The sequence below is a fragment of the Pomacea canaliculata genome, linkage group LG11, assembly GCF_003073045.1.
Source record: "Pomacea canaliculata isolate SZHN2017 linkage group LG11, ASM307304v1, whole genome shotgun sequence".
Classification (NCBI taxonomy): domain Eukaryota; kingdom Metazoa; phylum Mollusca; class Gastropoda; order Architaenioglossa; family Ampullariidae; genus Pomacea; species Pomacea canaliculata.
Window position 1 is genome coordinate 7,529,733 of NC_037600.1, and position 27,272 is coordinate 7,557,004.

Consider the following 27,272-nt stretch of genomic DNA (forward strand, 5'->3'; position numbering starts at 1 on the left):
AAACAGTTTAAACTTGTTAAGTAGAGTTCAAGTTTATTAATACTTGTTTAGTCTGTTGAATTGCAGTTTCAAAGGTTGACCATGGTGAAGAGAGATCACATGAGCATGCACTATGTGTCATTCTTTTTAAAATCACTATTTCCATGATAAACCTTTCATAGCCCATATCCTTTCTAATATTGCAATCTAGACTTGCATAACAGGTTACATATACTTTAAGTATAAAAGCTATACTATTTATAGCTTATTACCTGGATTTTCTCAGGGGTATAATTTCTTAATATATTGTATAATTTTCAACTGTAACTCTAATAACTTTTTGTCTGGATAAAGTTGAGATATTTTCTTAGTGCACAAGGGTCTAAAATATCTGGTCAGTCTGGCAAGAAAAGGTAGACATTTCTTTCATTAGGCATCTTTAGGTTTTCTTTTATCATGTTTGTATGAACTTCCCCTATTTTCGCTTTTGCCCTTGTTTGCTGAGTAACCTAATTTTTATGAAAACAGATCGAAAGCCAGAGAGCAGAGCTTAGAGCGGTTGGATCAGCAAGTCGGTCGCAAACGTACAGAACTGCAGCTGCTACAAGAAAATCAAGAGAGCCGGCAGGCAGAGCTAAGCTCTGTTCTACGACAGGCAGAGGCTGAAGTGGCAGCCAAGCAGCGTGAGGTGAAGGTGAGTGCTGAATGAGGTCAAGTTGCCCTTTCATTTTAATGACCTAATAGTTTAGGATGAGAACTATAGGAATTTTTCAAATTTCAAACATTAAAGGTCAACCACTTAATTTAAGACTTTAGGATGGATATTTACAGCTTATAGAGCTGACGCCATTAAAGCTGCTACATAGAGGATGAATGCCATGTATGATTGGTGTGTTTGACCTGGGTTTTTTAAAATTTTTCTAATCTGTTTCCTAAGGAGGAACAGGCTCATATGGAACAGCTGGAGCTGCAGAAGTCAGACCTGGCCACCCTTCTGAAGGCTCGGCGATTGGAACTGCACAAGTTGCAGGAGGAGGTTCAACAGGAGGAGGAGGTGCTGCAGAGGCTTACCAGCTCTGTCAACAAGAACAAGTCTGAGTTGAAGCACACCTATGAGATGCAGAAGCTGGAGCAGAATGAGCTAGAGAACTTACGGACACAGCACGCACAGAAAATGGGTGACTTGGAGAGAATACAACGTGAATTGCTAGAAGTACGCTTGGCTTCTCATTTTGGTACAATTTTTGCCTGCTATCAGAGTTTTTTAATTCTCCTTTTTATATTAATACTAGACTTAAGCTTCATTTCTTTTTAATAAAAAGGAAACTGCAACTGTGATCAGTTTCTTACAGACAAATAACAGAAGCAATGACATAAGTTAGGTCATCTTTACATCCAGTGGATTGTGATTGGAAATTTGCATTTTCATTTTTGCTTGTATCATTTTGGTAATAATTCTTGTCTACAATTGTTTTTATTTTGTTCTAGGCAATTTCTTAATGCCAGAGACATTTCCAGATTATTCTTGATATAAAAGTCAAATTGTTTCATCAGATATTTATTATTTTGATATGCCCTTTTGCTGATGAATAGGAAAAGTCAGAGCTAGAGCAGCTGAATGCAGAGACGAGTCGGAAAGGAGCAGAACTCGAACGCCTACGCCAAGCAGTTGACAGAGAACGGAGTGAAGTTGAAAACTTATCTTCAGAAAAGCAGTTGCTGGAGGACCGTTTAGCCAATCTTTCCAGAGAAAAGGGAGCTCTTGAAGACAGCTGTAAATCACTAGATGACAAACTTAACACAATGAAGAGGTAAGAATCTGCAAGCAGGATGAGAAGAGTCAAAACTAAAATAGGATTTAAAAAATTTTGTTTAACAATGCATAAATCAATATTTTAAAAACAGATATTAACACGGGTATTCTAAGGATACCCATAACATGGTATGCAAGCTAACTGGTTGTAAATGGTTCCCAAGACACTGCATCTTTTATTATTGCACAGTCCAGCAGGCTAAAATCCAAAACTAGACATTCTTTCTATGCATATCATATCTGAGCCTAACAAGACAATACTGCCAAAAAGCATGTTTGTTTCATTTATAACACTGCATGTTGTCAGCTCACAAATGGCACCCACAAGTCACAGTGACACTGTCAAACTAATCGCCTGCAGCATGACTATCCTTTTGATCATTAAGTTTGTTTGAAGACGCAGCAAACAATTGAGAGAAGATGGAATGAGCTGAGATTGTTTTGAGTCACTAGTTTTGACATTCCAATAACTATTTTGGGCCTAAAACTTCTGTCTTTTAGTGTGACTCTAAGATTTGTTGTTCTTGTTGTATGGGTTTAGGACACAGCGCATCACTGAAGAAAAGCTTGAGGCAAGTGCTCGTCGACTTGAGACACTAGAGCAAGAATTGGGGTGCGGGAGCGAGAGATGGACGAGGCCAACTTGCAGCGCACAATTCTACAGAAAGATCTTCAGATGCTGAAACAAAATGTTAAAGGTTTGTACATGGTTTGCATGTAGGAAGTAAAAAAAGAACAAAACAGACGTATATAAATCTCACATCATGATGGTGATGATCGAGTAAGAGATTATTTTTTCAACATTTTGTGCACAGCTGTATGCAAGTATGCACGTGCACACACACACACACAAAATGACATTTCTCATATATGCCTGATGATAATCTACACTACAGATGGCTTTAGATAACATCTGTCATGGCTAAAATTCATTGATTCTACCTCCACTAATATCAGAGCATTTAACAAGGTGAAACATAACCCCTCAAGGTGAACATGATTATGCATGACTATTACTTTGAATTACTGGTTGAATTCTGCAGCTTGTGTCTCCCTTTTGCAGACACAAAGCTAGAGCTGGAGCAATTGCAGAACAGCATCAGTGACGCAGAGTCAACACTCAGAAACCTGGACCAAGATATTCGCAGCAGCCAGCAGAGGCATGATGAGACGCACCTGGAGGTGCAGCGGCTGGCAGAAGCCGTTCGTCACAGCAACGCAGCATATGAAGAGGCAAGTCGACTGGAGCGAGCAAAGCAGGAAGAGTTGCAGGACTTGCTACGAGCAGTTGCGGACAGGGAGCAAGAACATGAAGACGCTCGAAAGGTGAAATGACATTTGGTTTTTTGGGGTTTTTTTGTGAGTGCTTGATTAGTCTAAGTATTACCATTGTTATTTCACAATTTTATTTTGTCATTGTTTCATAGCATCATGCAAAGTTAAATTTTTTTATCATTTTATCATTGAAAATTTCATAACAAAAATTGTAATTAGCCAGACTGCGTTTTGTAAGAACTATTGTCAGGCTATATTTACATCCTATAAAATGTTCTCAGTTAATGTTGTTAGAAAATCTGCCAAGCATTAGAATGTGTTATAGTGTAATAGGCGATAATATAATAATTTTGGATCTTTTTCTGGACTATACTTTGATTGTGGACACTTTGACTGCTTTTGTATCTTTCACAGGCTCTGAATCGTGTGCGGAAGGAAGTTGAAAAAGAAGAAAATAAACTCAACAAGGTCTGTGGAAAGATTATCACTATAGAGTATACTATGATAACCAGATGACAACGGATGCTACAAAGTATGCTATTACATAACAGATGAGAACTGACACTACATTACGCAGGTATAAGCAGATGGCAACTGACATTTCCAAGGTTATGACAGCTTCTGACAGTCTAGCTCCTGTTAGTTGTATGTGTAGCAATTGACATGTCACATAACACTGTCCATATAACTGCACAGTTCTTAAAGGACAAATTTTATCTATCTACACAAAAATCTGGAAGGGAACACTTGCTGTCCTAACAATTCCATAAGCCAGTGTGCAAAGACCAGACATTCTTTGCCATCTGACACTTTAGCTATTGAAATGTGGTGTATTTGTGTGATAGGAGCTAGTCTTCACTTAGAAGTACTTCCATACATCTGTATGCTTACATGTGTGTTTTAATCTCATCATGCACCTCTGCAATATCTGCTTGCAGTTGGTGTCTAATGCAAACACCAACCTGGATCAGATCCGGTCAGATCTAGTCAGTAAGCAAGAGGAGCTGGATAAAACAAGTCAGTCACTTTTACAGCTTCGAGTAAGTGCTCAGTGGCATTGCCAAGATTTGACATCAGAGTACTTACTGCAAGAGTGAAACCTTTAGTATTTATGGTTATCTGAAAAGTTTTATCATGGAGATCAGACAATGGAATAGTACATAAAAGTTTAGGGGGACATATTAACTGTGAGGGGAATTATTTTCCACATGAAGGCCCCTCTGTCAATGCAAAACTTAGATCTATTTGTTTTGTAGATATTTTTCTCTTATTTTCATGTCTCATGACGATGTTATTTTCATGAAGAAATTTATTTCTCACCTTAAGAATGTACTTGCTTCTTAATAAGCTGCTTGTGAAGAATATTTGTATGAGCTTAGTGTTATTGAAATAGTAACTGTTTGTATATATTAAATAAGGACAAAGACATTTATTTCAAGCTGTTTTCCCTTTCTCAGAAGGAGGCCAGTGAAATACATGCAAACGAGGAGCAGTTTGGTGAAATGCAGAACCATATTCAAGAACTGGGTCAGTGACTTTGCTTATGTTGAGCAATTTTCTCATTTGGAGCTGATCTGAAAAAGAGGTTGCATTAGACTGATGTTCAACACTTAAATCAATATTTTGTACTCACTTTCTATAAGTCTACACAGTGTGCAAGCTAATGTGGTTTGGTGTGCATAGTACCATCTGTTGCTTGCACACAAAAAATAGAATGTGTCCCACTGATTTAAGATGATGAGCTGATTAACAAAAAACATTTAACGTCTACAAAAGATTTGATAAAAAGGCTTTGGACCATTGACTGTATTTTTGTGGAATGCTTGTAGAGAAGGAAATGGAGGAACGCAACAAAGAGAAGAATGAACTGGCCAAGGCTTTGTCAGCATCATATGAGGAAGTACAGAGACTACGCAAAGACTCGGCAGAGGTGAGTTCGCCTTCCTTACTTCTGGCAGGCTGCTGAGCTTTGTGTGTTTTTCTTGTAGAGGGTGATGGTATTGTTGGGAAAGTGTCCGAGTGCTGTAGATATGCATTGTGCTTTTGCATAGATTTTTGTAAAATTTATTTTCACATCTTTGTCTCTAGCATTATATTAGCTATGGTTCCTGATATAGCAGACATCTGTGCTCTTCCAATATACCTTTGTTTAATTTTTTAGATGTTTTATTGTATATTTTGTACATTTTTTACATGCATAATAATATAAAACCTCTCGACATGCACAGCTTTTCAGCTATTTCAGGAACCGTTTATATGTCATGTTTTAAAGAGCTGGTGCATTAGAGTTAAGTTTCTCATGAAGAAAGCTTTTGTTTCTGTTTCTGAAAGTGGCATTTTTTATTGTCTATAAATGGAGAAAACCACCTGTGAGGAAAAAGTGTTAAAAATAACTGCACTACCATCTGCTGTTAACTTCTCCTGAAAATTCCCTCACCCCTTTTGTCTGTTTGGAAGCAGATTTGTCAGCTCCTGAGAAGGATCAGAGGAATTTGTATTTTTTAAGTTGATAAATTTCTGCTACGTCAAAAGGCAGATGAAACTCAGTAGTCTATCACATACATTTGAAAACAAATTTACAGAAATAAGTTGACAAAAGACTTAAAAGGTTTGGCTTGTTTGTGCTGATGAAGTAGCAGAACAACTTTGGTCATCAGTGTTTTCATCCATCTCTGCACACAGGGGCTGCTTAATTTTTTTAATGATTTGTTTGTGTGATGAGGAAACTTGTAAATCAGTAAAATAAGATGGAACCACTAGTTCATCGCTTGTGGTAAATTATGTAAATTAAATTATTTCCAACCATTAAAAAAAAATTTATGCACATCCATATACTGTCTTGGCTTACTAGGCGCATGAACTCTTGAGGAAAGAGAAAGAAAGGTATGAAAACACACTGACCGACATACAGCAACAGCTAGAGCTGAGAAAACAGGTATGCAGATTTGGAGGGCACTATGTGTTGATGCAAGATGGTTAGAATAGCTTTGGCATGAGCATAAGCATGTCAAACATATTAAGAGACTGAGAAAGATTGGCATTCATTGTAAAACTGTACCTCTTTTCTTCACCGTGTTAATTTTCACGCAGGAAAATATTTAGCTCAATTGCGATGTATGAAAGGATTTTAAAAAATTTAATTATCTGGTTTCTTTTATATTTGAGCTACTTGCTGTGGCATCACTAGTAGTTTGATAAGGGTCTAAAAGCTTCCATGGACCTGATTTTGAGTAATACGTCAACCTAAACCATGTCATTATCAGCATCACTAATACCTCGACCTTAACCATGTCATTATTACCATCAGGAGCTACAGCACCTGCAGCAGCAGTCTGCAGTACAGGTGGCAGAACTGCAGAACATCGCTGAACGGCAGTTCAGGAGAGCTAATGCTCTGACAGACAAGCTAGGCAAACATAGACAAGAGGTCATTGAGATGAAGACACAGGTTAGGTCTCGAACTTGAGTGGTTCGCACTGTGGTTATGCTGTGTTGGTGGCTTTTTATATGGCTGCCAGCTATACTGTGCACATTCTCACGTCTCTGCCTGATTAACAAGGTGCTCTTTTACAGTTGTGCCTCCTGTTAACAGTTTATGAAATGCTTAACTTGTCTTTTTGTGTTGTATTTTGGGGCTTTTCTCAGCTGAGTCCAAATCGAGAAGAGTCACATAGGAAGGTAGTTCTGCAAACACGTGCAGTTTGACAGCAATGTGATCTGTGAGCTGGGTTATTTATGAACAGTCTTGTTCATGGACTAAAAAAGAGGAATACAATGACTTTTGATGACCAGAAGCAGCAAAACTTTTTTTAAGTTCTCGTGTCTTTGTTCACTGGCACATTTTTCCTTCCCAGATTATTCAGCCCTAAGGCATTTTGTAATGTTACTGTTTGTGAACCATTGTTGACTCAGCTAAGAAAAGCTTGGCTTAAAAAATTGGCTTATTTTTAATCACCTGTTTCTTTGCATATTGTTCATCATGCTCTAGTTCTGAATTTGGGTGTGTTTGGATTTATTTTTCCAACTTTTTTGTAAACTCTTTTTGCACACATTTACCAAAAGTGTTATTGCAAGCTAAATATTCTAAATATTTACCAATAACAGCATCCAATTCTTTTGTGATCATAGCAGCATTCTTGGTCCTCGCCTATATATATATCCCAAACTATAGCACTAGCCCAGTTGTAAACTAGTGAATAATAATAATTATTATTGCTGCTTATATAGCACTTACATAAAAATAATATAATAAATACTCTTATATAGTACTATATATGCACTCCATCAAAGCAACGGCATCCTCTGGTATATATGTAACAGAATTACATATTTACCCAACTGTTTAGTCTGAACCAAAAGAAGAAAAAGCATTCACAAAAAAAGTTTTTAGTCGCCCTATAAAAGACACATGACGCAAAACACACAGTCAAACAAAGTCCAGAGAAAGAACATGTCAACACAAAAATCATAGCTGGGGCAGCTCCAAGTCCAAACAAACCAAAAATAAAAAACATTTAACAGTGAGAGGCCATCCATGTCTAGTTCCTTCATGTCTTAAATGTTCTTAAGCAGCAAATTAACACAGCCAGGATATTTATGCTTAGCTGTATAGCAATCTATTATTCTTAAGCAGGAGTCGGATGATTCACATCTATATTGTTGGTTACTTTTGCATTTTTTCATCACTAATCAAGTTTTATCCATATTCAGCATTCAGCCAAGTGCTTATATCTTTGTTTCCATACATTTATTTGCAGTTGGTCATGGTAAGACATCAGATACTGTGAAGGATGCTTTTTCACACTTTAACTGAATTCTTTGTACATATATCTGCCATAAGACAGCAAATATGGTAGCAGTGAAAGAAATAAATCTTTGGGTTGATGGGTGTTAGACACATTTTTCTTGGGGGCAACTTTTTTGTGAGGACTGTGCCCATCTCCCCACCATCCTGACTGCATTTTCTTTCCCAGTTTTTTTGTCAGATACCCATTCATCTAGATTAACCCTTGTGTGTGTGTGTCAGGTACCATTCATCTAGATCAGGGCAAAGTTTTCTTTTTGCGTGCCAGTTTCAAAATTCTAAGTTACGTGGAAGTCTGGTAAAATGCCAAAAACCCATGCTAGGTGAATACACAACACACCTAGTGATAATAGAATGGACAGCAAATGAGTAGATAAAAGTGTTCACTTACCGAATTTTTTGTGTAAAGGGAAGCTGTTTGAATTCACTCACAATAAAACTTTAAAACCAACTTTTCCTTTGAAGGCAGCCTCCTCCAATGCTCTCTAACAACTATATCAGATGTGTCAGCTGTACCTTGTCTTTGTTAAAATTTTACAGGTTACTGTATTTGTTCATGTTGTTGACTTCATAATTATGGGATTTTAAAAGAACATATATTTTTTAGCAAAAATTTCTGAATAAAAGGACCCATTACTGATGTATAATTCTGTGGAATAAATGTGTAAGTCAAATTATGCACCAATCCCACAAGAAGCAGCAGACTCATTTTTCAATTAGTGTTTAAAAATTTTGGAGGTATTTAGATGGAAGCATGGATTTACAGATTTATCATAGTGCAACTGAAATGTTTCAGATAGAGCCACAGTCCGATGACAAAGAAAATGAACAAGTGTCACAAAGAGCATCTGCTACCTTGGCTGGGAACAAAATCAGTGATGACTGGACAAGCAGAAATGATCGTCTGCGCCAACGCTTGGTGGAAGAGCAGGATTATCTCAGGGTAAGATGGACAGCAGGAAAAAATAAGTATGAAGACCTTGTGTCACATCATTTTCTTTTACTTTAAAGTTTATCATTAACACATATAATAAAAGATCTGCATCTTTTATTTATCCCTAAATTTATGTTACTTGTGGTTTGTTTTTTGTTAAAATTGTTTATTTATGTTTTTAGTTGCAACTAAAGCAGCAGATGTCAAGGCACAGCGAGCTAATGGAATCAGCGAGAAAGAAATCAGATGAAACTATCAATCATTTGAAACAGAAGCTGAACTCATTACAAGAGGTAAATATTATGGGACCTTAGCTATATGAAGAGCTTACTGTGAGGACAGAAGTGCGCGCACACACACATGCACACACAGGGATACATATGTGGATATTATGGTTGCTGTTTGTTGTTGGTTGCCCAGGTTCTTTTCAACTCTGGAGCATCTGATGTGCGAGCTTTGCAAGATCTGGCAAGATCCCGTTCACAGTCGCCCAGATATGTAAGTACCTGCTCTAGTCACTATGTAGAAGTTAAGTTTTAGTAGACTTGCAGAAAGCAATGATTCTGTAAAACAGTTCAGCATGCTGGGGAGCTTTTGAAAGTTATTTGAAGGGATCAGGTTTCTTTCATCCTTTTGTTGGTGTTCAGTGGCAGATGTTAAAGGCACAGAAAGGTGACTGATGAGGTGTTGTGAGAAGTGAATTCTACCACCTCAAAGGTAGTGTGGGTGAACGGGAAATGGACACAGAAGAAGAGCTGGGAAAACAATCCCTGTAGATAGTGGCGCAAGGAAAGGACATGATCCTGGAGCCTTTCAGAGTGAGCTCTTCGTACTAAGGGTCCTTACCATCGTGCATCCAGTTTCAGTGAAGAAGAAAATGTTGATGTCTTGCTCAAGGATGTAGTTAGTAATAGATCAACCTTGCCAGCAGGATTCACAGGCTGTATTTTAACCCCTGGCAGAGGTCTTGGGATTAGGAGAGGCAAGTTCACTAGAAGTGACCATAGACAGAAAGGTAGGCTGTGTGCCACACTCACCATCAAAGGAACAGCATTGAAATCTCCTGAAGCAGGCTTACTAGATCAGGGAATGATCAGTAAGATGAAACCTTTTTGACCATCACACCAGACCACATCTAGAACTAAGTTACTAGAAGATCCATGGATACAGACGAAGTGATGGCAGAGAAGTGACAAAGTATCAAAAACTCATGGCAGTAATGCAAACAAAAGTTTAGACCAGTCATTGCAAAGACCAATAGAAGTAGAGTCAAATACATGGAGCACAAAAGTTTATATGGCAGGACCAAACATAACAGCAGTAGATGTTCATTTAACGACAGTTTCAAGTGGCAGAAAACTTCAGGATTTAGACCTTTCACTCCTAAGTTTTTTTCATGTCGTGGTCCACACACCATCCTTTAGATGCTTTCTGTGGCTCAGATTTAAGGTGTGGTGGTGTGCAGCAATCATAACTATGTAAACTTTAGCTTTGTAGCTCTAGCAGAAGGGTGGGTAGGGCCTTCACTGCCTCCAATGTCATCTGTTGTTGCCACAGCAGGCTGTTAGGCTGGTGTAAGGTTGATGTCCATAAACATATCCCACTCCTTCAGCCTGCAGTTTCTTTCACCCTTCAGCAATGACTTTCATCCTTCAACCTTGTCTCTTTCACCCTTCACCTCTTTGATTGCAGTTTTTAGCTGCTTTTGGGCTTTTTTATATGTAGTAACTGAGCACATTTACCATATTTAAATTGTCCATTGGGATTAATAAAGCTAGTCGTTGTCATTATCATTGGCTTGTTGATGTTGAAATACTCTTTCTTGTAATTTAAAATTCAGGACCGGAGGCGCTCACCAAGTCCCATCATAAGAACAGGCAGGGGCTATTGGTCACATCGTTCAAGATCAAGGTCTTTTGAGAGGATTAATGGTTCGATGATTCCAGAGAGGGACTGTAAGTTCCATCATGTTGGCATGTAGTCTTGAGTGTATTGTTTAAAATTTTTGCTTTGAAACATAGTTAAGGTGCTGTTCTGATGTGCAAGTGTTCTGAATAACAGTTCAGCATCACGATAAAAATCCTAATTTTTTGTTTTTTTTCATGCTTTGCAGGTTTGATTTAATATCAGCACCCATTAAATAAGGACTCTAGAACAAGGAAGAAGAATTTACGAAGGAAACTATGGGAGTTTGGCAAATAAATGCTTGAGAAGGGTGACAGAAGAATGAGTAACAAATGTTGTATACAGTGAAGATTCCTTTTAATTGGGACGATCAGGAAAGTCACAAAAAAGATTTGACAAAATGCAACAACTTTTTTTTAACTTTTGGATTCACTGTTTTAAGTAGTGTACCCTTGGAATTTAAAACTCTTACTGTAATGCATGAATCCAGCTTCCAGAACAGTATAGCTTTGTGGGACACCATTTCTAAGAAACAAATTAATGCAGATTCTGCAATTTTCTGTATACAAAATATATCAAAAACTATTAAGACTTCAGAATGTTTTTTTAGACTGACATTAAGGATGGTGTTTCTTCCCCCTATAGCAGGAAATCTTAAATGTATCTCATTTGTATGTTTTTATTTCGTGTTTTTTGGGGGGAGGGTGGTGAGCCAAAAGATGGGTAAGAGAAAGATGGACAGATCAGCAAGAATTATAATTTTTAAAAACTATAAGGCTTAGACACTTAAATTTGATACTGAGATAAAAGCTGTTCAATTTACTGTCCCAAGGACTCAAAACCACACAGATGGCCAAGTACTTAACTCATTGTATGACTATTTTCTTGAGCAGAAATGCTGGGCCGATTGCTTCCTTTAAGTGGGTGCTGATTGTGGAAGAACACAAGCTACTTAAACCAAACCAGTACTCACAATGAGGCTTTTCTTCTTGTCCCTCTCCATTCAACTTGTTCAAGGGGATTTGCAGTTTAAAATGTAAATCAATGGAGGGCTTTATCCAATCCTTGGGCATTTTATGTAACCAAAAACATACCTCTTCTACCGGAGAACGTCCGTGATCACTCAATAATGATGACTGTGTTTATGATGCAGGTTTTTGGAACTATTGTACACCATAAAACCAAGATTTACTGTTCACAAATGGTCTTCTTGTGGAGGCTAAACTAAGGTTTGCTATTTTCATGGTTGCCAATCTATTATGCCATCCAAGGATAAAATCTAAGGTTAGTTACCCAAATCTCTCCCAAAAACTCCCCAAAATATAGCTGTGAGATTAATATTTGGTACTTTGAGACTAATAATAGTTTTTGATATCTCTTCTATCATCTAGAAGTAAAGCATTTTAGCTTACTCTAGCATGTTAGTTTGTTTGACTGTGATTGTTCATAATATTTAGGTACGTTTATCAGCTGTATTCAACATGTTTTGTTGTTGACCTGAACTTTGTATTTATTTGCTTTCTAGACATACATTTCTGAGTGTAATATATAATAATTGGATAATGCATTGCATGGGTTAATCCCTTCAGTTATTGCATAATATGAGGGCAGGATTTGAAGAGATGATGTTCAGTTGACTTTACACACAATTTCTGGTATGTCTGGAATGCCAGTTACCATGAATCCTTATGAAACTTGGGTTCAAGACAGCTATTTGTTTTACTTTTTCGCTCAAGATGGATGAATCAACAAATTAAGTTGTAGCTATAAAGATCTTTGCATCTGTGGGTGCGAATAGTGTATTTCAGACTTTGAGAAAATTGCCATTTATTCAAATTAGTAGTTGTGCTTTTAATGAGAACCACTGCTGCCAAAACATTTTTCCATTTCATATAGGAAATGGCTTTTTTCCCTTTCAGCTTAGCATTAAATAACTTACTTCATTTGTTTATTCATGCTAATGATGGACATTCATTTTTAAAGTATCTGACTTTGGAAATCTGTTTGGCAATACAAAGGGTCTGTTTAACATCCTGATACGTATTATAATAAACTTAGTAGCATATGCTTTTTCTGTTATGTAGATATATGGTTGTGCATGAGCAGACATTTTTGCAGAAAGAGAAATAACAATTCTGTGATTTTTTTTTTATTTGTATGTTTTCCAGTGGGTAAATTTTAACTTATGCATCAAATTCAAATTGAAGGTTTTTACATATTCCGTCCATTTTCATTCCATCCTATATATTGCTATTTCTTTTGTTATGTTCAATTATAAATGTAGTCATACCATTTACTAGATTTTTGTTTAGTTTATACCTGCAACAATTAGAGTAAATAAAACCGTGTACTTCGCAAAATAATTGGTCTATGTTAATGCATGTCAGAAGGGTGTGTGTACTCATGAACAAAGGTGCAAGGTCTGGGGAAGGGTGTTTTCTGGAGAAGTTTGCCTGGTTTGAAAATTTGATGGAAGATTGCAGGGAGTAGATGATGAAGTGGGAGAAAAACCCTGATAGCCAGCGTCATAAAGACATGCATATGCCTCGAGATGCAATCTGAGCCCAGGACCCTAAACCTCACTACAGGAGTGAAATTTTGCCACCATACTAGAACATACCCATGAGAAAACTGTTGCTTGATGTCCGCTGTGCTTTGAGTTGCATACTGCATTGCATTAAATAGAAAATATTTTTTAAAATTGACCTTAATAGCTAGGCAACAATTATTTGAAAGTCTAACACAAAATAGGCAGGCATTACCCCAGAACTATGAAACACTTCCTCTGAAGTAGTGAACTTTTGTTGTGCTCCTCATGAAGGCGGTATGGGTGTTGGTTCACGGTAGTATCCCAAGGGACGGTACTCCACCTCCGGGTATCCAAAGGCTGCCGGGCCGACCACTTCGAGTGCGCGAGGGGTCGTCATTGGAGGTGGTGCTGGAATGATCACTATGGCAACGCGTTGGCCGTAGCGCACTTCCTCTGTGGGGATGGGCTCAGCAGTTTCCGCATCCACGATGGAAATGACATCTGGGACAACCGCGAGTGTTTGGACTACCTCCCCTTGCTGCGTGCAGACAAAAAACGTCCGGGTCAGGATTTGTTCGGTTCATTATACGAGGGTTGTTCAAAAGGTTCTAAGTCTCACCCAGAAGGAGTTGCAGAAACCAACCCATATAAGAACTAACCTCACCTACCTGTGTAATATCTTTACACACATATACATACATATCACTTTGCCCACTTGTACAAGGACTCACCTCGCCCACTTGTCTGACAACGAGGTTTTCGTTCTGGAAGTCCAACACCAGGTGTGTAAGGGCCGTCACCTCCTTTCTCTCTGTCTCGCACTCGAAGGGCACGCCCTCAACGCGCACGCGGCCCCTGTTAAAGGCGCCGCTGGTCTCGCGCGTGACGTCACGGATCTTGCCCACCAGCAGGATGCGGCCCGGCTCCACCTCCATCAGCGCCAGCAGCGGGTTGTGTCTCTGCCGCCGGGCCCGCAGGATGGTGTCCCCAATCTTCCAGGCCCGGGAAAACGACCTGCGGGTTAGAGAGTAGAAAAGTGAGTAAAATCCGAGACTAACGTTGATAATAAAATCGGAGAAGAGCATTAAGTTCAAGGGTTAAAGAACAACTACTAAGCAGACCAAAAGAAAAAAAAATCCCCTGGGGTCGTCCAAACTAAGGTCACGCGCTTCACAAACTTTTTGGTTGTACAAAGACCTACAGACTGGGTTACAAACCTCATAACAGAATATTTTTTGACATCACCAGCGCTGACTGGGGCAATGGCCAGGCCTGCAGCTGACCCCATGTCCATGGAAACGAGGCGCATGTGGTCCTCCACCTGGCGAGCGTTCTGGCTGTGGAGGATCACTGCTCTGCGCCCTTTGTCATCCGCTAAGGCGCACGGGTAAGGGGCGCAACCGTTGATAAAGGGCAGGAACATCTGCAGGATGAAAAAAAAGGCTGATGGTATGAAATAAGAAGACAGACGGACGCACATACAATAAGACAGATAAGCAGAAAGGCAGGCAGAGAAACGGAGAGACACTGGACTGGAGGGCCGAATGTTCTCACCTGCAGCATGGGAAAGGCTCGACCCATACCATCCGCATCCAGGGCCGGAAGCCCCAGCGTGGCGGACACCTGCAGGGGCTCAAGGGAGTTCATTCCGCCAACTTCCGCACACAATATGCCCACCACGCGACGGTTTCCGATTCCGCCGTCGGCTGAGAACAGAAGCATATGGGCATGATGATACAGAAGGTGTTATTATAAGACTACACAAAGTCATGGCCATGATGATACTGGAGACAAGGCTACACAATCTCATGGGCTTGATATGATACTGCGGGTATTACACATGTACAGGCCACATACCTATTACTACCATGTCACTCTTCTTGTGAGAATTTCAAAGGAAAGTCTCTCTGAACACACTTTGCCCCGAGTCTGAGATATAAGCTGGTTTACAACAGCTAAATCGTAATATTTAATGTTTGAAATGATGTTTGAAGTCTCTGCTGTACTTATAAATTCCCGAGTTGGTTTTTGAAGAATCAATATTTGACGCTCAAGTAGAAATCTGACATGTAAAGTAATTACTAATATCTGACGCTCGAGTAGACGTATGACCTGTACAGAAGTCTTTACAGAGGAGGCGAGCAGGGGCAACCGCCAAAGGCCCAGCACCTGATCGGGGGCCCCGCGCTACCAAGTACATATGCAGGGCCGTGCTTAGGGGTAGGCGGACGAGGCATCTGCCTAGGGCCCCGCGCTTCAAGGGGCCCCGCGCTTTTGATTGATATGGTAACTATAGGCATATGGAAAACCGTGTGATCGTGGCGTGAGGGCCCCGCACATGCCCTTTGCCTCGGGCCCCGCGGGGGCTAAGAACGGGCCTGCACTAATTAATATATAATTAATGGTAAGTACAACTTGTTTCTAATAAAAAATGGTATCTGCTCTATTTTTTTTTTTTTTCCTTTTTGTATTTTTGCGGTGAAGTGGCCAGCGACACGGCTGTCCGAAATGGATATGGCCCGCAGGCCGAAAAAGGTTGGGCATCACTGCCCTAAAGTGGCCTAGAGCAAAGAAACAAATCAGAAGGTGACCGGTAAGTCCAATGCAGACAACAACCGCGCCACCCTGACCCACATGACCACATACGTTCCATGGAGACAACCCGAGCTCCTCTGAACCCTCAAGTCCCACCATCTGCACGACCCACGATCAAGGAGCGCCATGCCAAAGACAACCAGCTTAGTACAGCTATAGACTGCGCCCTAGGTGACAGCCTAGCTTTCCTAAAAGTTCTCGTTTGTGTCTAGTTAAGAAGTACTAGAGCTACTGAGGGCAGGGTTGTTTCCCTTGTTTATGCTTAGAAAAGATAAGTACCGTTTTAATTACGATGTTTCTTCTGTTTTCTTAGTGACAAATAAATGTAAAAAATATGGTAAAACATTTTCTAAAAAATATGTGTAATATTTTTACAAAAAGTCTTACAAAACTTGCAGTTATCTACATTAAAAGCTATTTAATTTGCATGCTATGCTGCTCAACCCGAATATCACGGAAAGCCAGACTATACTGTTGTCAACGTTAATGACATTAGGTTCACAGGTTTGCTTCCAACAAACTGTAGATAAATAGTTTTCTGACTTGAGAATAATAGTCGGAGATCCTCTCCCCAGAGGACCGTCTCGTTGTGGCAGGTGCACCTTTCTCACGGGTGGACCTGCAACTCACTCCCCAGAAGGGGAAATAACAATACAATGTCAAATAATAAAACTTGGTAATAATAAACATGATGTTACTCTTGATGACCATTTGGTCATTGCAGTGTCGTCTGCTGGATCGCTCTTTTATCTCTGAACTGCTAGCACACTAGTACGGTTTCACTGTATGCATGAACATTATTATATACATTATTACTTTATACATGAACATCTATTATTATTTTGAAACACATGTCCCTGTACAGTATATAGTCTACACTTGTGGCTCTCTGCCCCGCAGGGACCCGCGTACTGCCAAGGCTGCCTCTGTATGGTGTAATGACATGTCTCTCTATTTTTTTTTTTTTTTTGTGTGGCAGCATCTCATACCGGAGAAGTGTCTGCATCCTCAGATACATACAGAAGATACATTGAAATGAGAAGCAGATGCTTCTGACAGAGCTTTTATAAAACGAAAACCAGTCCCAAGAAAGATATCGTTAGTGCTTCTCTTCTTTTGATTGCCATTTGCTTCATTTTTTTGTTTTTATACAAACAACTCCAAAAAATCATGATCATGACACTTTTTTGTGATTTGATATCAATTTTGCTTGTTTGATAAGCCCTTTCTATGACAAGAATAGCACATCACCACTTCGGACCACTCTGAGGCAAACAGCCTCACGATTAAAAAGTAAGTGTTCTTACGGCTCTCGGCCCCGCATAGGATAGTTCGATAGTTCGGCCTGACCGGCTTTTCCTTTGTGTGGGTTTCCTCCAATTTTGTCTAGTTTAGAGTTAGTGATGCAGTTAAGGTCTCCTGCAAGAATATGAAAAAAAAACCAAAAAAAAAAAAAAATCCCAGAAAAGAACAAAACCAAAAACTGCTCAACCCGAATATCACGGAAAGCCAGACTAAAATGTTGTGGACGTTAGGGTCGTTGGGGTTGCCAGATCGCTGCAAGTACTCTTGATTCCATTCTGGTTGTAGTCGTCCTCAGGTTAAGTCTGATACGTCCTACTCCGGAGGACTTTGGACTTAAACTGAAGGTAGACCTCCTCGTAGTATTCGTGGCAAGACCCCAAGTCTCTCACGGGTCGGCCTGGCAGAAAGCAGCTCCAGGTTCGATCCCATCCCCCACATGGGGGAATTAGCAACTCAATGTCAAATGAGAATCTTGGTATTGATATACATCAGGGATGCACAACCTACGGCCCGCGAAGCAGTGCCGTCCGGCCCGCGAAGCTTCTGCCCACAGTACAGGAAATCGGCATGTTAGTAATAATAATGAAAAAAAAAAAAAAAAAAAACCCCAAAAAAAACGAAAAAAAGGGAAGAAGTATTTATCCCTACGTATGGGGCGTCTCTCAATCTTTTGATAGATTTCATTCTTGATTTTCGTCTTTGGAGGAAACCAGTGGTTGAGAACGAGGGACGCCGCATTCCACAGGGGATTAGTGGTCTTTTGATTGGTTAATACTTGAATCAGTCGTTAAACAGATTGAAAATACAGACTCCGGGCTTTCTAGCAAGGTATAAAACAGTGGGGTTCTTACAGGGAAACAATACCAAAACAGCGTTTGAATTTCGTCATTTTCCTGTGGAAATCAGGACGGATCGCCTGGGGGTACCTCGATTAAAATGTATTTTAAGACAATTTCTGACTTTTAGTTTAACATAGCAGTGTATTTTCCTGTTAGTTCAATAACCAAGGAATCCATTTTTAAAGAAAAGTCAAACTGCACAAAATTGACCCTCAACACCTTTCGGGGCCTCTAGTATGTCACCTGCACTCTACAGTGCCTTTCAGACGAGGAATCTTCTTGAAATTATTTTCAACTCAGCGCTGGTCAGGAACCCCAGGCGGATAAGGCGAGTAGACGAAGAACAATTAACCAAAAGTGAAATAAAAACACAAAGAAAACCTGGAGAGAAAAACAAAACCAATCTTTAGATAAGTAGCAAATTCAGGACTACACCACAAGTCGTTCAAGACTTGTTTGCAATAGAAAAACCCGTCCGCTCCTCTCCCGTCAAGAAAAAAAAAACCAGTCACACCACACACATCCAAAACAATACTACACTCTTTCCTTTGTTCTTCCAGCAAAACAACCTATCAACACCAAACTTAATTAAACACAGATCAGCCGGCCATCCCCGTATGGCGCGGCCCGCCTCAGACTGTTGACACTTCCAACCTCCCCCTTTCCAATTTCCTATCCCCTTCCTAGCTTAAAAAAAAAATTTTAAAGAAAATAACACAGCAGGTTTGTGACATAGTACTAAAATGTCCTTTAGTCGTGGCGGGTGACAGTTGTGCGCCGGTGAAATGGGAGAGCCGAAGAAACGAAGAGTTGACTCAGAGTGCAGAAACTTCCAAGAAAAGTGGACAGATCTGTACTTTTTTATACAACATGATAGCAAGCCAACGTGTTTGATTTGCAAAGAAAGTGTGGCTGTTTTTAAGGAACACAACATTAAACGGCACTATGAAACAAAGCACAAGTACAAGTATGATGGCATCCTTGGGTCGAGCCGCACAGAAAAGATTGCTAAGTTACGTCAAGAAATTGGAGGCTTGACGAGAATATTTAGCAAGAAAAGACAAGAAAATGAGGCGGCGGTAATTGCAAGCTACCGAGTTGCTCACATTTTGAGCAGAGAAGTGAAGCCATTTTCCGACGGTGAATGCGTAAAAAAGTGCTTGCTAGCAGTGGTGGAGGAACTGTGTCCTGGAAAGAAGAATGCATTTGATGCCGTCAGCCTTTCTCGCACGACAATTGCACGGCGAGTGGAAGATATGGGGAAACATCTCCAGTCAAAACTAAGGGACAAAGCAGCACGTTTCGAAATGTTTTCTATTGCTGCTGACGAGTCAACCGACTCATCCGACACCGCTCAACTCTTGGTATTTATTCGCGGTACAAACAGCGATTTTGAACTTACAGAAGAGTTAGCGGCCATGAGGGGCATGCACGGGAACACCACTGGCGAAGACCTATTCAAAGAAGTTTCAGCCGTAATAGAGGGTCTTGCTCTTCCTTGGGAAAAATTAGTGGGAGTAACTACCGATGGTGCCAGAAGTATGGTTGGATGCCACAGCGGACTGGCATCAAGGGTTATTAGAAAAGTCGTCGAGTCTAATGGAACCGAGCCTCTGCGGCTTCATTGCATTATTCACCGACAAAATCTCTGTGGCAAGGTGTTGAATCTGGACCATGTGATGAAGATTGTGGTCAGCACTGTAAACTTCATCGGATCACAGGCGTTGAACCACAGAACTTTCAAGGAATTTTTGACAAAAATAGAATGCGAATATGAAGACGTTCTCTTTCACAGTGAAGTCCGCTGGTTAAGCCGAGGAAAGGTAGACATTCAGAAGCTGGTTTCGGAAAAGCAGCTTCAAATATCCCACTAAGTACAACTTTTTTCTAATAAAAATGGTATGTTCTATTTTTTTAAATTTTTTTTGTAATTTTTGCGGTGAAGCGGCCCGCGACACGCGTGTCGGAAGGGAATATGGCCCGCAGGCCGAAAAAGATTGTGCATCACTGATCTATTTGAACCATTTCAGTTAGTCTATCGTGAGAACCATACAGCTGAGAAGGTGCCGCTGTGTGTGATGAATGACTTAATATCTGCTTGCAGAATGGATCACACCTTGTCGGAGCAAGAATGGTTCACACAACTCACTGAACAGTTGCACGTTCTTTCAACAAATAACACAATGATTGCCTGAGGCTGCTCAAATCATATTTTTTTCTTTTGTGTGGGTCCGGGATTGCACAGTCAAGACCGCACGAATAACTAGCAGATCAAACATGTCAAAAGCTGTTTTATACCTATGACATTAATTAAAATGCTCTATAACCTCTTAATATGCTGCTTTCTCAAAATTCAGTCTAGATATACACGTCACACTATAAGTAAAAGGATAGCGCTCCCATTCACTTTCTATCAGTCTATGAATATTCCACCGTTTCATCCACTGGATGGAACACTTCGAAGTGATCCTGAATTGACCTCGTCAACCATCTATACTTGACATACCACCAGCAACTGAACAACTTCACGTCAAGAACAGCCCTCCCACTGACAGAAATCATCAAAGCATGAAAAGTGACAAATCAGCATGCCCGGATGTTGTTGCGGCCCTATGCTCCTCTAGGAGTAACAAGGACTAAACAAAGTTGACTAAACTAACTGCTGTACATATTTTTTGGGGTGTATCCGTTAACCCTTTCAATCTCTGACTTCCTGGTACATTCTCACATTCATTTACCCCATTCATTTAACTCTTGTGTAGAAAGGGGTCATGTGACCAGGAAAATCACTGTCATTGGCTGGTCCGTGATACATCTCCTTGCTGTCAATGCTGGGTGTGGCGGATGCGTTTGATGCACTCGACCATGACATCCTTCTCCAGCGCATTATTGTTACTTTCTGTCTCTCTGGCCCAGATTTGAACTGATCCTATTCCTACCTGACTGATCGCACCTAGTCTGGTAGTTTTAGGCACATCTTTGCCTGCTCATTCGCATTCTCATTATCACTCATTGCAGTCAGGGCCGTGCTTAGGGGCAGGCGGACGAGGCATCTGCCTAGGGCCCCGCGCTTCAAGGGGCCCCGCGCTTTTAAATTAATAGTAGGCTTATGTTGTAATGTGTATACAGCGTGCTGTCAATGATAAAAGACGAGATATCCCTGAGGAAAAAAGTGACTTTAGATCCCAACCAAAACCGTGTGATCGTGGCGTGAGGGCCCCGCACATGCCCTTTGCCTCGGGCCCCGCGGTGGCTAAGAACGGGCCTGTACATATGTTCTATTTGCCCAAGGCCCCACATCCCCTACCACCGTCTCTACGCTCGACTGTATCGAGGCGAGGTTTAAGCAAATCTCTCAAATGTTTATTGTACTTACCGATGTCCGATGAGGCTGTTTCTGCATCTGACCTGGCACGGGGATTGTAGTCGTCGATGTACGTCACTCCATCTTTCTCCTTGATATCGACGCCCTCCTTGTTCAGTAGCTTTCCATCAGCGTAGTTGCCTATACTGTATAGGTCCTGAAGACACCTGCACGCACAACATTAGTGTGTCGTCACACGTGCACGCACACGCACTCACACACATAATCATTAGCCACAGTACGAGTAAAGAGGTTCGAGTGGCTTTCGGGAATGTCCAATTGAGCTGCGGGGTAAGGGTGTTAATCTTTCGATTACGCCCATATGCGGGGAAATAACTCTTCTTTAAAAAAAACCCAAACCTCTTTATTTCTACAATTTTCCAAGAAAAATCCTTATTTAAATACGTAACATATTTGTTTGTACAAAACTGCCCGCATTTGTAAAAAAAAAAATAACCAATCATGGTGAAAGTGCTGAAAATTTTTAGAGTAATTTCACGTAGCATGCGTTGTGTAATCACCAACATAAGTAGAAGAACGAGGCTTGAGGCCTATTTATTAAACATCAAATTGATTTGTTATCGGGGTGGTCCGATCCGTGGACGCAATCACCTTGGTTACGTCCACCAATTTTAGACTACCGATTTTTCTTTTGTGTGTGCATTATTTTTTGCTTACTCTCTTAATACTTTAATATTAATACAGAGATACGACCACAGTGCATGTAGCTCAGCACTCGTCAAGAGGACTGTGGACTGTACTGCAGGGCCAAGCACCTGATGATCTAACCGTTCATTTTTGCCCATGCAAACACCTTTTTTTTTTTTTTCCTTTTTCTGATTTGTGGTCTTGTGTTGTGAGTAGTGGTCATGCGCTTTGTAGCAGCAGATCGTTCGCTCACAACTGTGGTCCTTTTTTAGCCGTCCGATCGTTTGATTCTAACTTTCCTTTTGGTTTTCTGCAGCTGCTAATGTTTTATTGATGTACTTTTCTGTAACATTTCGGCGCATTGAGCGTTTCCCAAGGATTCGGATTTTGCGCGTTATAAGTCTCCTTCATATCATATATATATTCGTTACCAAAAAAACCGATAAACATTTGCCAAACACAATATTTGTCAATAACGATTCTTGTTTGCAAGACCTTTTTCAGTCGGCTTTTCTGGTGACTACAACTTTCCTCGAAGAAGTTTTTTTCGTGGTTAGATCGTGAATAGTGAGCCCCACACTAGACTATCTAACCTCAACGCTTCAGGCGTTTCTTGCCCGGAAGTCGTCTGCTCGTACAGCACCAGTGGCGCCCCCATGAAGCCCACGCTTATCAGCAGATCGTTCTCAAGATCAGCATCGCGCAGCAGTCTATCAGGGGCTACCACTCGTATCTTCTGGCCTTGTCTCACCTGTAGAACATTGGATATGTAAAATCGCAGTGCACGAATCAATAGAATCTTCTTTACTTATATTGACAGTTATGGGTAAAATTCAACCGAGGAAATATTGGAAAATAAAATGTGAATGTTTGATCTCCTATTCAAGATGCAGCGTTTGGACCCTATGCTCCTAGGGGAAGGGCGGATAAAGGTTAACGCCTGCCATCCATACAGGTTGGCTGTCCTGAGGTTCAGATCTCGTCTCAGGCATGCTGTTTCCTTTTCCGCTTGTGGCACCTGTTTACATGGTCGGCTTCTTTGCTGTGGTATAGGCTTAGTTGCTGACCCGGCGTAAAACACCAAATACGTTTCCACCTCCAACCCTGTAGTTATGAAAAGGGTGATGCAGATGACCCGGGGGTACAATAATATAAAGCTACATATACGAGGTCTGGACAACGTTTTGTATCTGTTCTTCGTATCTATCTATTCGTATTTTTTTCTTGTCTTTCCCGGGACAAACGAATTGCCCTCGCTTCATAACTACGGCTCCAACCTTCTGCAGTTCCAGACGGAAGCAATCGGAGCTGATAACTTGTAGACTATTGGTGGTAACTGTCACGAGTATTGGCGACGATCGCCAGCTACTCTATTCCGAAAGTGGATGGGTTAAAAGCTCTTCTTTTAGGAGATTAGTTCATACCGAAGCTTAGCTGAGGGCATTTGTTTTCAGTGTCATGTGTCCCGTGACAGTTTACCCGTGTAGGCTATCAGAGTTACTATTTCCTGGTTGTCAGCAGACTGAACTTTGGAGCAGAAGGTTTGTCCTGGGTTTACAATTAGAAATTTCTCCATCTCCTCTTTCCGCAACCCCCTCCACCCCCTCCACCCCACCCCACAAAAAAAAAAAAAAAAAAAAATAGGTATCTGATTTGTCGTGGAAAGAACCACGGGAACGAAAGTAAAAGACATGGTTCTGTTTTTCTCGCGGAAAGCTACTTAGAAATCACGGTCACTATTCTTTACTCTTTTACTCTATAGAATTTTTGTGGGCGTAGGGATAGAGCTAGAATATAAATCTAGAAATTAAAAAACAAATGTTATTCATCAACCTTGTAGGTGTTAAAGGAGAAAACTACTCACGGCCTCTCGCGCCCGCACGCGTCCAACGTGTGGATTACCTCCCCCACCGGCACCCAGGATGCCAGCGCCCACGGCGATGCAGTCGATGTCCCACTCGCTCAGCACCCACTCCCCGCTGTTTGGGTCGACAAATGGATCCATCGGGGTGGCCCAGGCATCCGACTCTGATTCTGCAGCGAGGCTGTGACCCGTCACAGAGGTCGTCTGCTTGGTCAACGACGGAGCGCTGCTATCTGCGTCCTCGAATGACATATTTGGTGGTTCCTCCCATGCAACGGCATCGTCCATCCCCTCCGGTTCTTTCAGCTCGCCGATGGCCTTTACCTTGATGCGGGTGGCTGAACCAGGTAGGTAGGTGAGGGCCACGTCAACCACTTCAACGATTTGCAGGGTGGAGGGGTCGGCTCCTGCTCTGACCGCCGCATCTTTGGCTTTCTCCTCCATGGTGCGAATCGCTGTGTCGCGCGCCTCCAGCAGAAAAGGCTTCCGCGCAGCACTGACCTCACGATCCACGACCTCTTGCTTGGCTTCCGACCCCAACTTGGCCTTCACCTCTGACACCGCACGCTCCATCATCGCGGTGTCGACCATGGCCTCCAGCATTGTGACCCCATCCACGCTGCCACTGACCTGACTAAGAGCCGCTCCGATGGCGTTGGCCACTCCGTGGTGGTCTGGCAGCAAGAAGCGTTGGACACCTTGCATGGGGCGACTGCGGTCCAGCAACAGGCTGCCGCCTCCGACCAGGATGACTGGCAGCGGCTCGTCACTAACCCTTACACTGTCGATAGCCTCCTCCACGATGTCCCGGATGCGCTGCAGCGCCGCCGCAACGTCGGCCTCCGGCAGGTCGCGCACGAGCGACCTGTCCCCAAGCTCCATCATCCCCGCCGCTACCGCCACGTCAGTAGCAGTCAGCCAGCGGCCAGAATTAACGTCGGCGTTGGCTTCAGGGGACGTTCCGAAGACGAGGGCTTCACGCTGCAGGTTGAAGCCAGCGCTGAGCGGACCTACCTGTGTCTGACCCTGTGGGGTTTTAGTGACGTAGGAGCCGCCTCCGAGCCCCACGCTGCGGACGTCAGGCATACGGAAGTTGGTGCGGACGCCGGCGACACGCACGTCAGTTGAGGCCTCGCGGGGGAACCGCCTCCGCAGCACCCCTGCGTCCGTCGTCGTGCCACCGATGTCCACCACCACAGCGTCGGCCACGTCGCACAAGAAGGCGGCGCCACGCATGCTGTTGGTGGGACCGGAAGCGAAAGTAAAAACTGGCGTGGCCAGCGCCTGCTCCTGGCTAATCACCGTGCCGTCGTTCTGCGTCAAGAAGAGAGGAGAGCGAACTCCTAGGTCGTCCAGAGCTCGCCGGAAGCCAGAGATCGTGCGGCGGCACAATTCTTTGATGCACTCGTTCAAGATGGCGGCGTTCTCGCGCTCCAGCAGGCCGATCTGCCCGATGGTGTGCGACAGGGTCAAGCTGATCTCTGGGTACGCTTCACGGAGTACGCGCGCTGCCTGCAGCTCGTGGTCCGGCCGCGTTGGTGCGAAAATGCTGCAGAGCACGACCCCGGTTACGCCCTCCGCACGGATTTTTTCGGCTGTAGCTCGCAGCTCTTCGGGGTCCAGTGTCTCGATCTCGCGCCCGTCCACACGGTAGCCACCCTTGACGAAGAAGACAGGGCCCGCCACGAGTCGCTTGAGGGTTGGGGGGAAGTCGAAGAAGGGGGGTACGGCGCGGGAGGCGGGGCCGCAGAGGCGGATGACGGCGACGCGCGACAGATGCTTGTGCTGCACCACGGCGTTGACGAAGTGCGTGGTACCGATGTTCACCTGCCTGACGGTTATCGGCCCTTGCACCTTGCGAGCGGTCCTCAACACGCTGAGCACGGCATTGCGGACCCCTACGAGAGAGAACGAAACAGATATTCTTTATACATATAGATAAATAAGAAATAAATAATGTTTTACGTCAACACATATATATGAATGTTTTAGAATGTTGTTATAGAAACATCATGAGTGCTGCTGTGCAACCGTTTTGCATTGCCCTGCATTGTCTCTACAGGTACCGTGATGCTTTACGGTGTTTATCCACGAAGGGTGTTGCACTGCCTTGTGCTGTCTACCCTGTTGTGTCATGCTGCATTATATTCTTTACATGCATGCATACTCTTTATTTCGAATTATATTCTTCACACAATTATCGCGTGCTTCCGTGCGCTTGCACCTTCTCCACAATAGTTCGGCCTTGTTCAAGAACGTTGACCTTTGGGACTCGTCATATCGGATACATGCGACGAGGGCGGCTCTCTGTTGATTACGATGATTACTCTGTAGATGGGGTGTTGTTGTTAGCCGACTACATTTACTATCGCCAGCTAAGCGAGCGGTTGGTCTTCCTGTATGACTAGATACCTACAGGGCAAAATGGAATGAATGTTATACCTAACAACAAAATCCCTGATTTCTTAAAAGAATTCAGCGAGTGATACTATCACGGTGCGACACAATGAGTGTTATCCTAATAGGATACGATCCAATAAGCCTTTTGCTAAAAGGACAAAACTTAGGGTTATGCTAACAAGGGGCAGCGCAATAACCATAGCACTAACAGGATACACAGCAACGAACGTTGCACTTTATAAAACCTGAGGCTAACTTACCAGCTGTTACGTCACTAGTGGTCAGATGCTTGTCCTCAGCCAACACTCGAACACCCTGACCTTTGACCTTGCTGATGACGACAGCATCAGTGTTGGTCCCTCCGACATCCACGCCGACCACCACGGGCAGTGGACGCTGCTCCCCCTCTGTCGCATCGTCGGACATTCCGGAACTTTGCTGACGAACGATCGTGCTCGCAGGTCGAGAGCTGTGCGGAGAATGACACTCGTTGATGCTCTAACCTCGACCCCATGAACTAGACTTTGTGCTTTAATCTAGTAATTTAAAAAAGTATCACACCACTTCAGGCTATCCTATCGTTTAAAAGTGGTGGTAACGACCAGTGCACTATTATTGGTGGTCTGAAACAAACTTCGCTTAAAAGTAGAAAATACGTTTTCTACACATAGTAACAAGATCCAGCTCTATCAGCTTACATGTACGCATATGAACATATACAAAGGTTTATGTTTAATTCATTTGCATTTTTTTATTGCCTTCTTCTGAATAGTAAAAATAAATAGCCTACTTGAAAATTTAAACTTTTACACAATCGTAGCTTCAAATCGAGGTTAAGAAAACAAATAACAAAAAATAAGCACACAACGTTGAAGAATGAAAAATAGCAGAGGATCCTAAATGCTGACACAGCATTACAACTTATAATCCCAATGTGGCAGCTAGTGAGCTACGAGCAAAACCAGCCACGATCTATTCATTAGTGTCGGGTCAGCAAAGAGGAAGGGGAAAAGAGGT

General features: G+C 42.2%; 2 protein-coding genes across 2 annotated transcripts in view; one reads left to right on the forward strand and one right to left on the reverse strand.

Annotated features, from left to right (window-relative positions):
* Positions 1 to 13,070, forward strand: part of LOC112575711 (centriolin-like) — a 39,312-nt gene extending 26,242 nt beyond the window's left edge. The window contains 17 exon segments of the mRNA XM_025257699.1: positions 524 to 673; positions 917 to 1,192; positions 1,573 to 1,790; positions 2,334 to 2,404; positions 2,407 to 2,490; positions 2,856 to 3,118; positions 3,482 to 3,535; positions 4,006 to 4,107; positions 4,525 to 4,594; positions 4,897 to 4,997; positions 5,919 to 6,002; positions 6,375 to 6,515; positions 8,668 to 8,814; positions 8,988 to 9,098; positions 9,226 to 9,303; positions 10,646 to 10,760; positions 11,864 to 13,070. Of these exon segments, the coding sequence (XP_025113484.1) occupies positions 524 to 673; positions 917 to 1,192; positions 1,573 to 1,790; positions 2,334 to 2,404; positions 2,407 to 2,490; positions 2,856 to 3,118; positions 3,482 to 3,535; positions 4,006 to 4,107; positions 4,525 to 4,594; positions 4,897 to 4,997; positions 5,919 to 6,002; positions 6,375 to 6,515; positions 8,668 to 8,814; positions 8,988 to 9,098; positions 9,226 to 9,303; positions 10,646 to 10,760; positions 11,864 to 11,889 (2,091 nt within the window). The 3' untranslated portion in view covers positions 11,890 to 13,070.
* On the reverse strand, positions 12,844 to 26,748 carry LOC112575268. Its single transcript, XM_025256994.1, has 8 exons — positions 26,516 to 26,748; positions 23,856 to 25,753; positions 22,585 to 22,742; positions 21,356 to 21,510; positions 14,795 to 14,946; positions 14,458 to 14,663; positions 13,972 to 14,254; positions 12,844 to 13,778 (listed from the first exon to the last, which is right to left on the reverse strand). The coding sequence occupies exons 1-8, from the start codon at positions 26,679 to 26,681 to the stop codon at positions 13,524 to 13,526; spliced, it is 3,273 nt and encodes a 1,090-aa protein (XP_025112779.1). The 5' UTR covers positions 26,682 to 26,748; the 3' UTR covers positions 12,844 to 13,523.
* Between the last annotated feature and the right edge of the window lie 524 nt (positions 26,749 to 27,272).

Coding starts and splice junctions, on each gene's coding strand:
- LOC112575268 (XM_025256994.1), bottom strand. CDS start 26,681: ATGTCCGACGATGCGACAGAGGGGGAGCAGCGTCCACTGCCCGTGGTG. Junction 21,511..22,584: donor GAAACGCCTGAAGCGTTGAG/GTTAGATAGTCT, acceptor TTGTGCGTGCAG/GTGTCTTCAGGACCTATACA. Junction 13,779..13,971: donor TTGTCAGACAAGTGGGCGAG/GTGAGTCCTTGT, acceptor GTCTGCACGCAG/CAAGGGGAGGTAGTCCAAAC.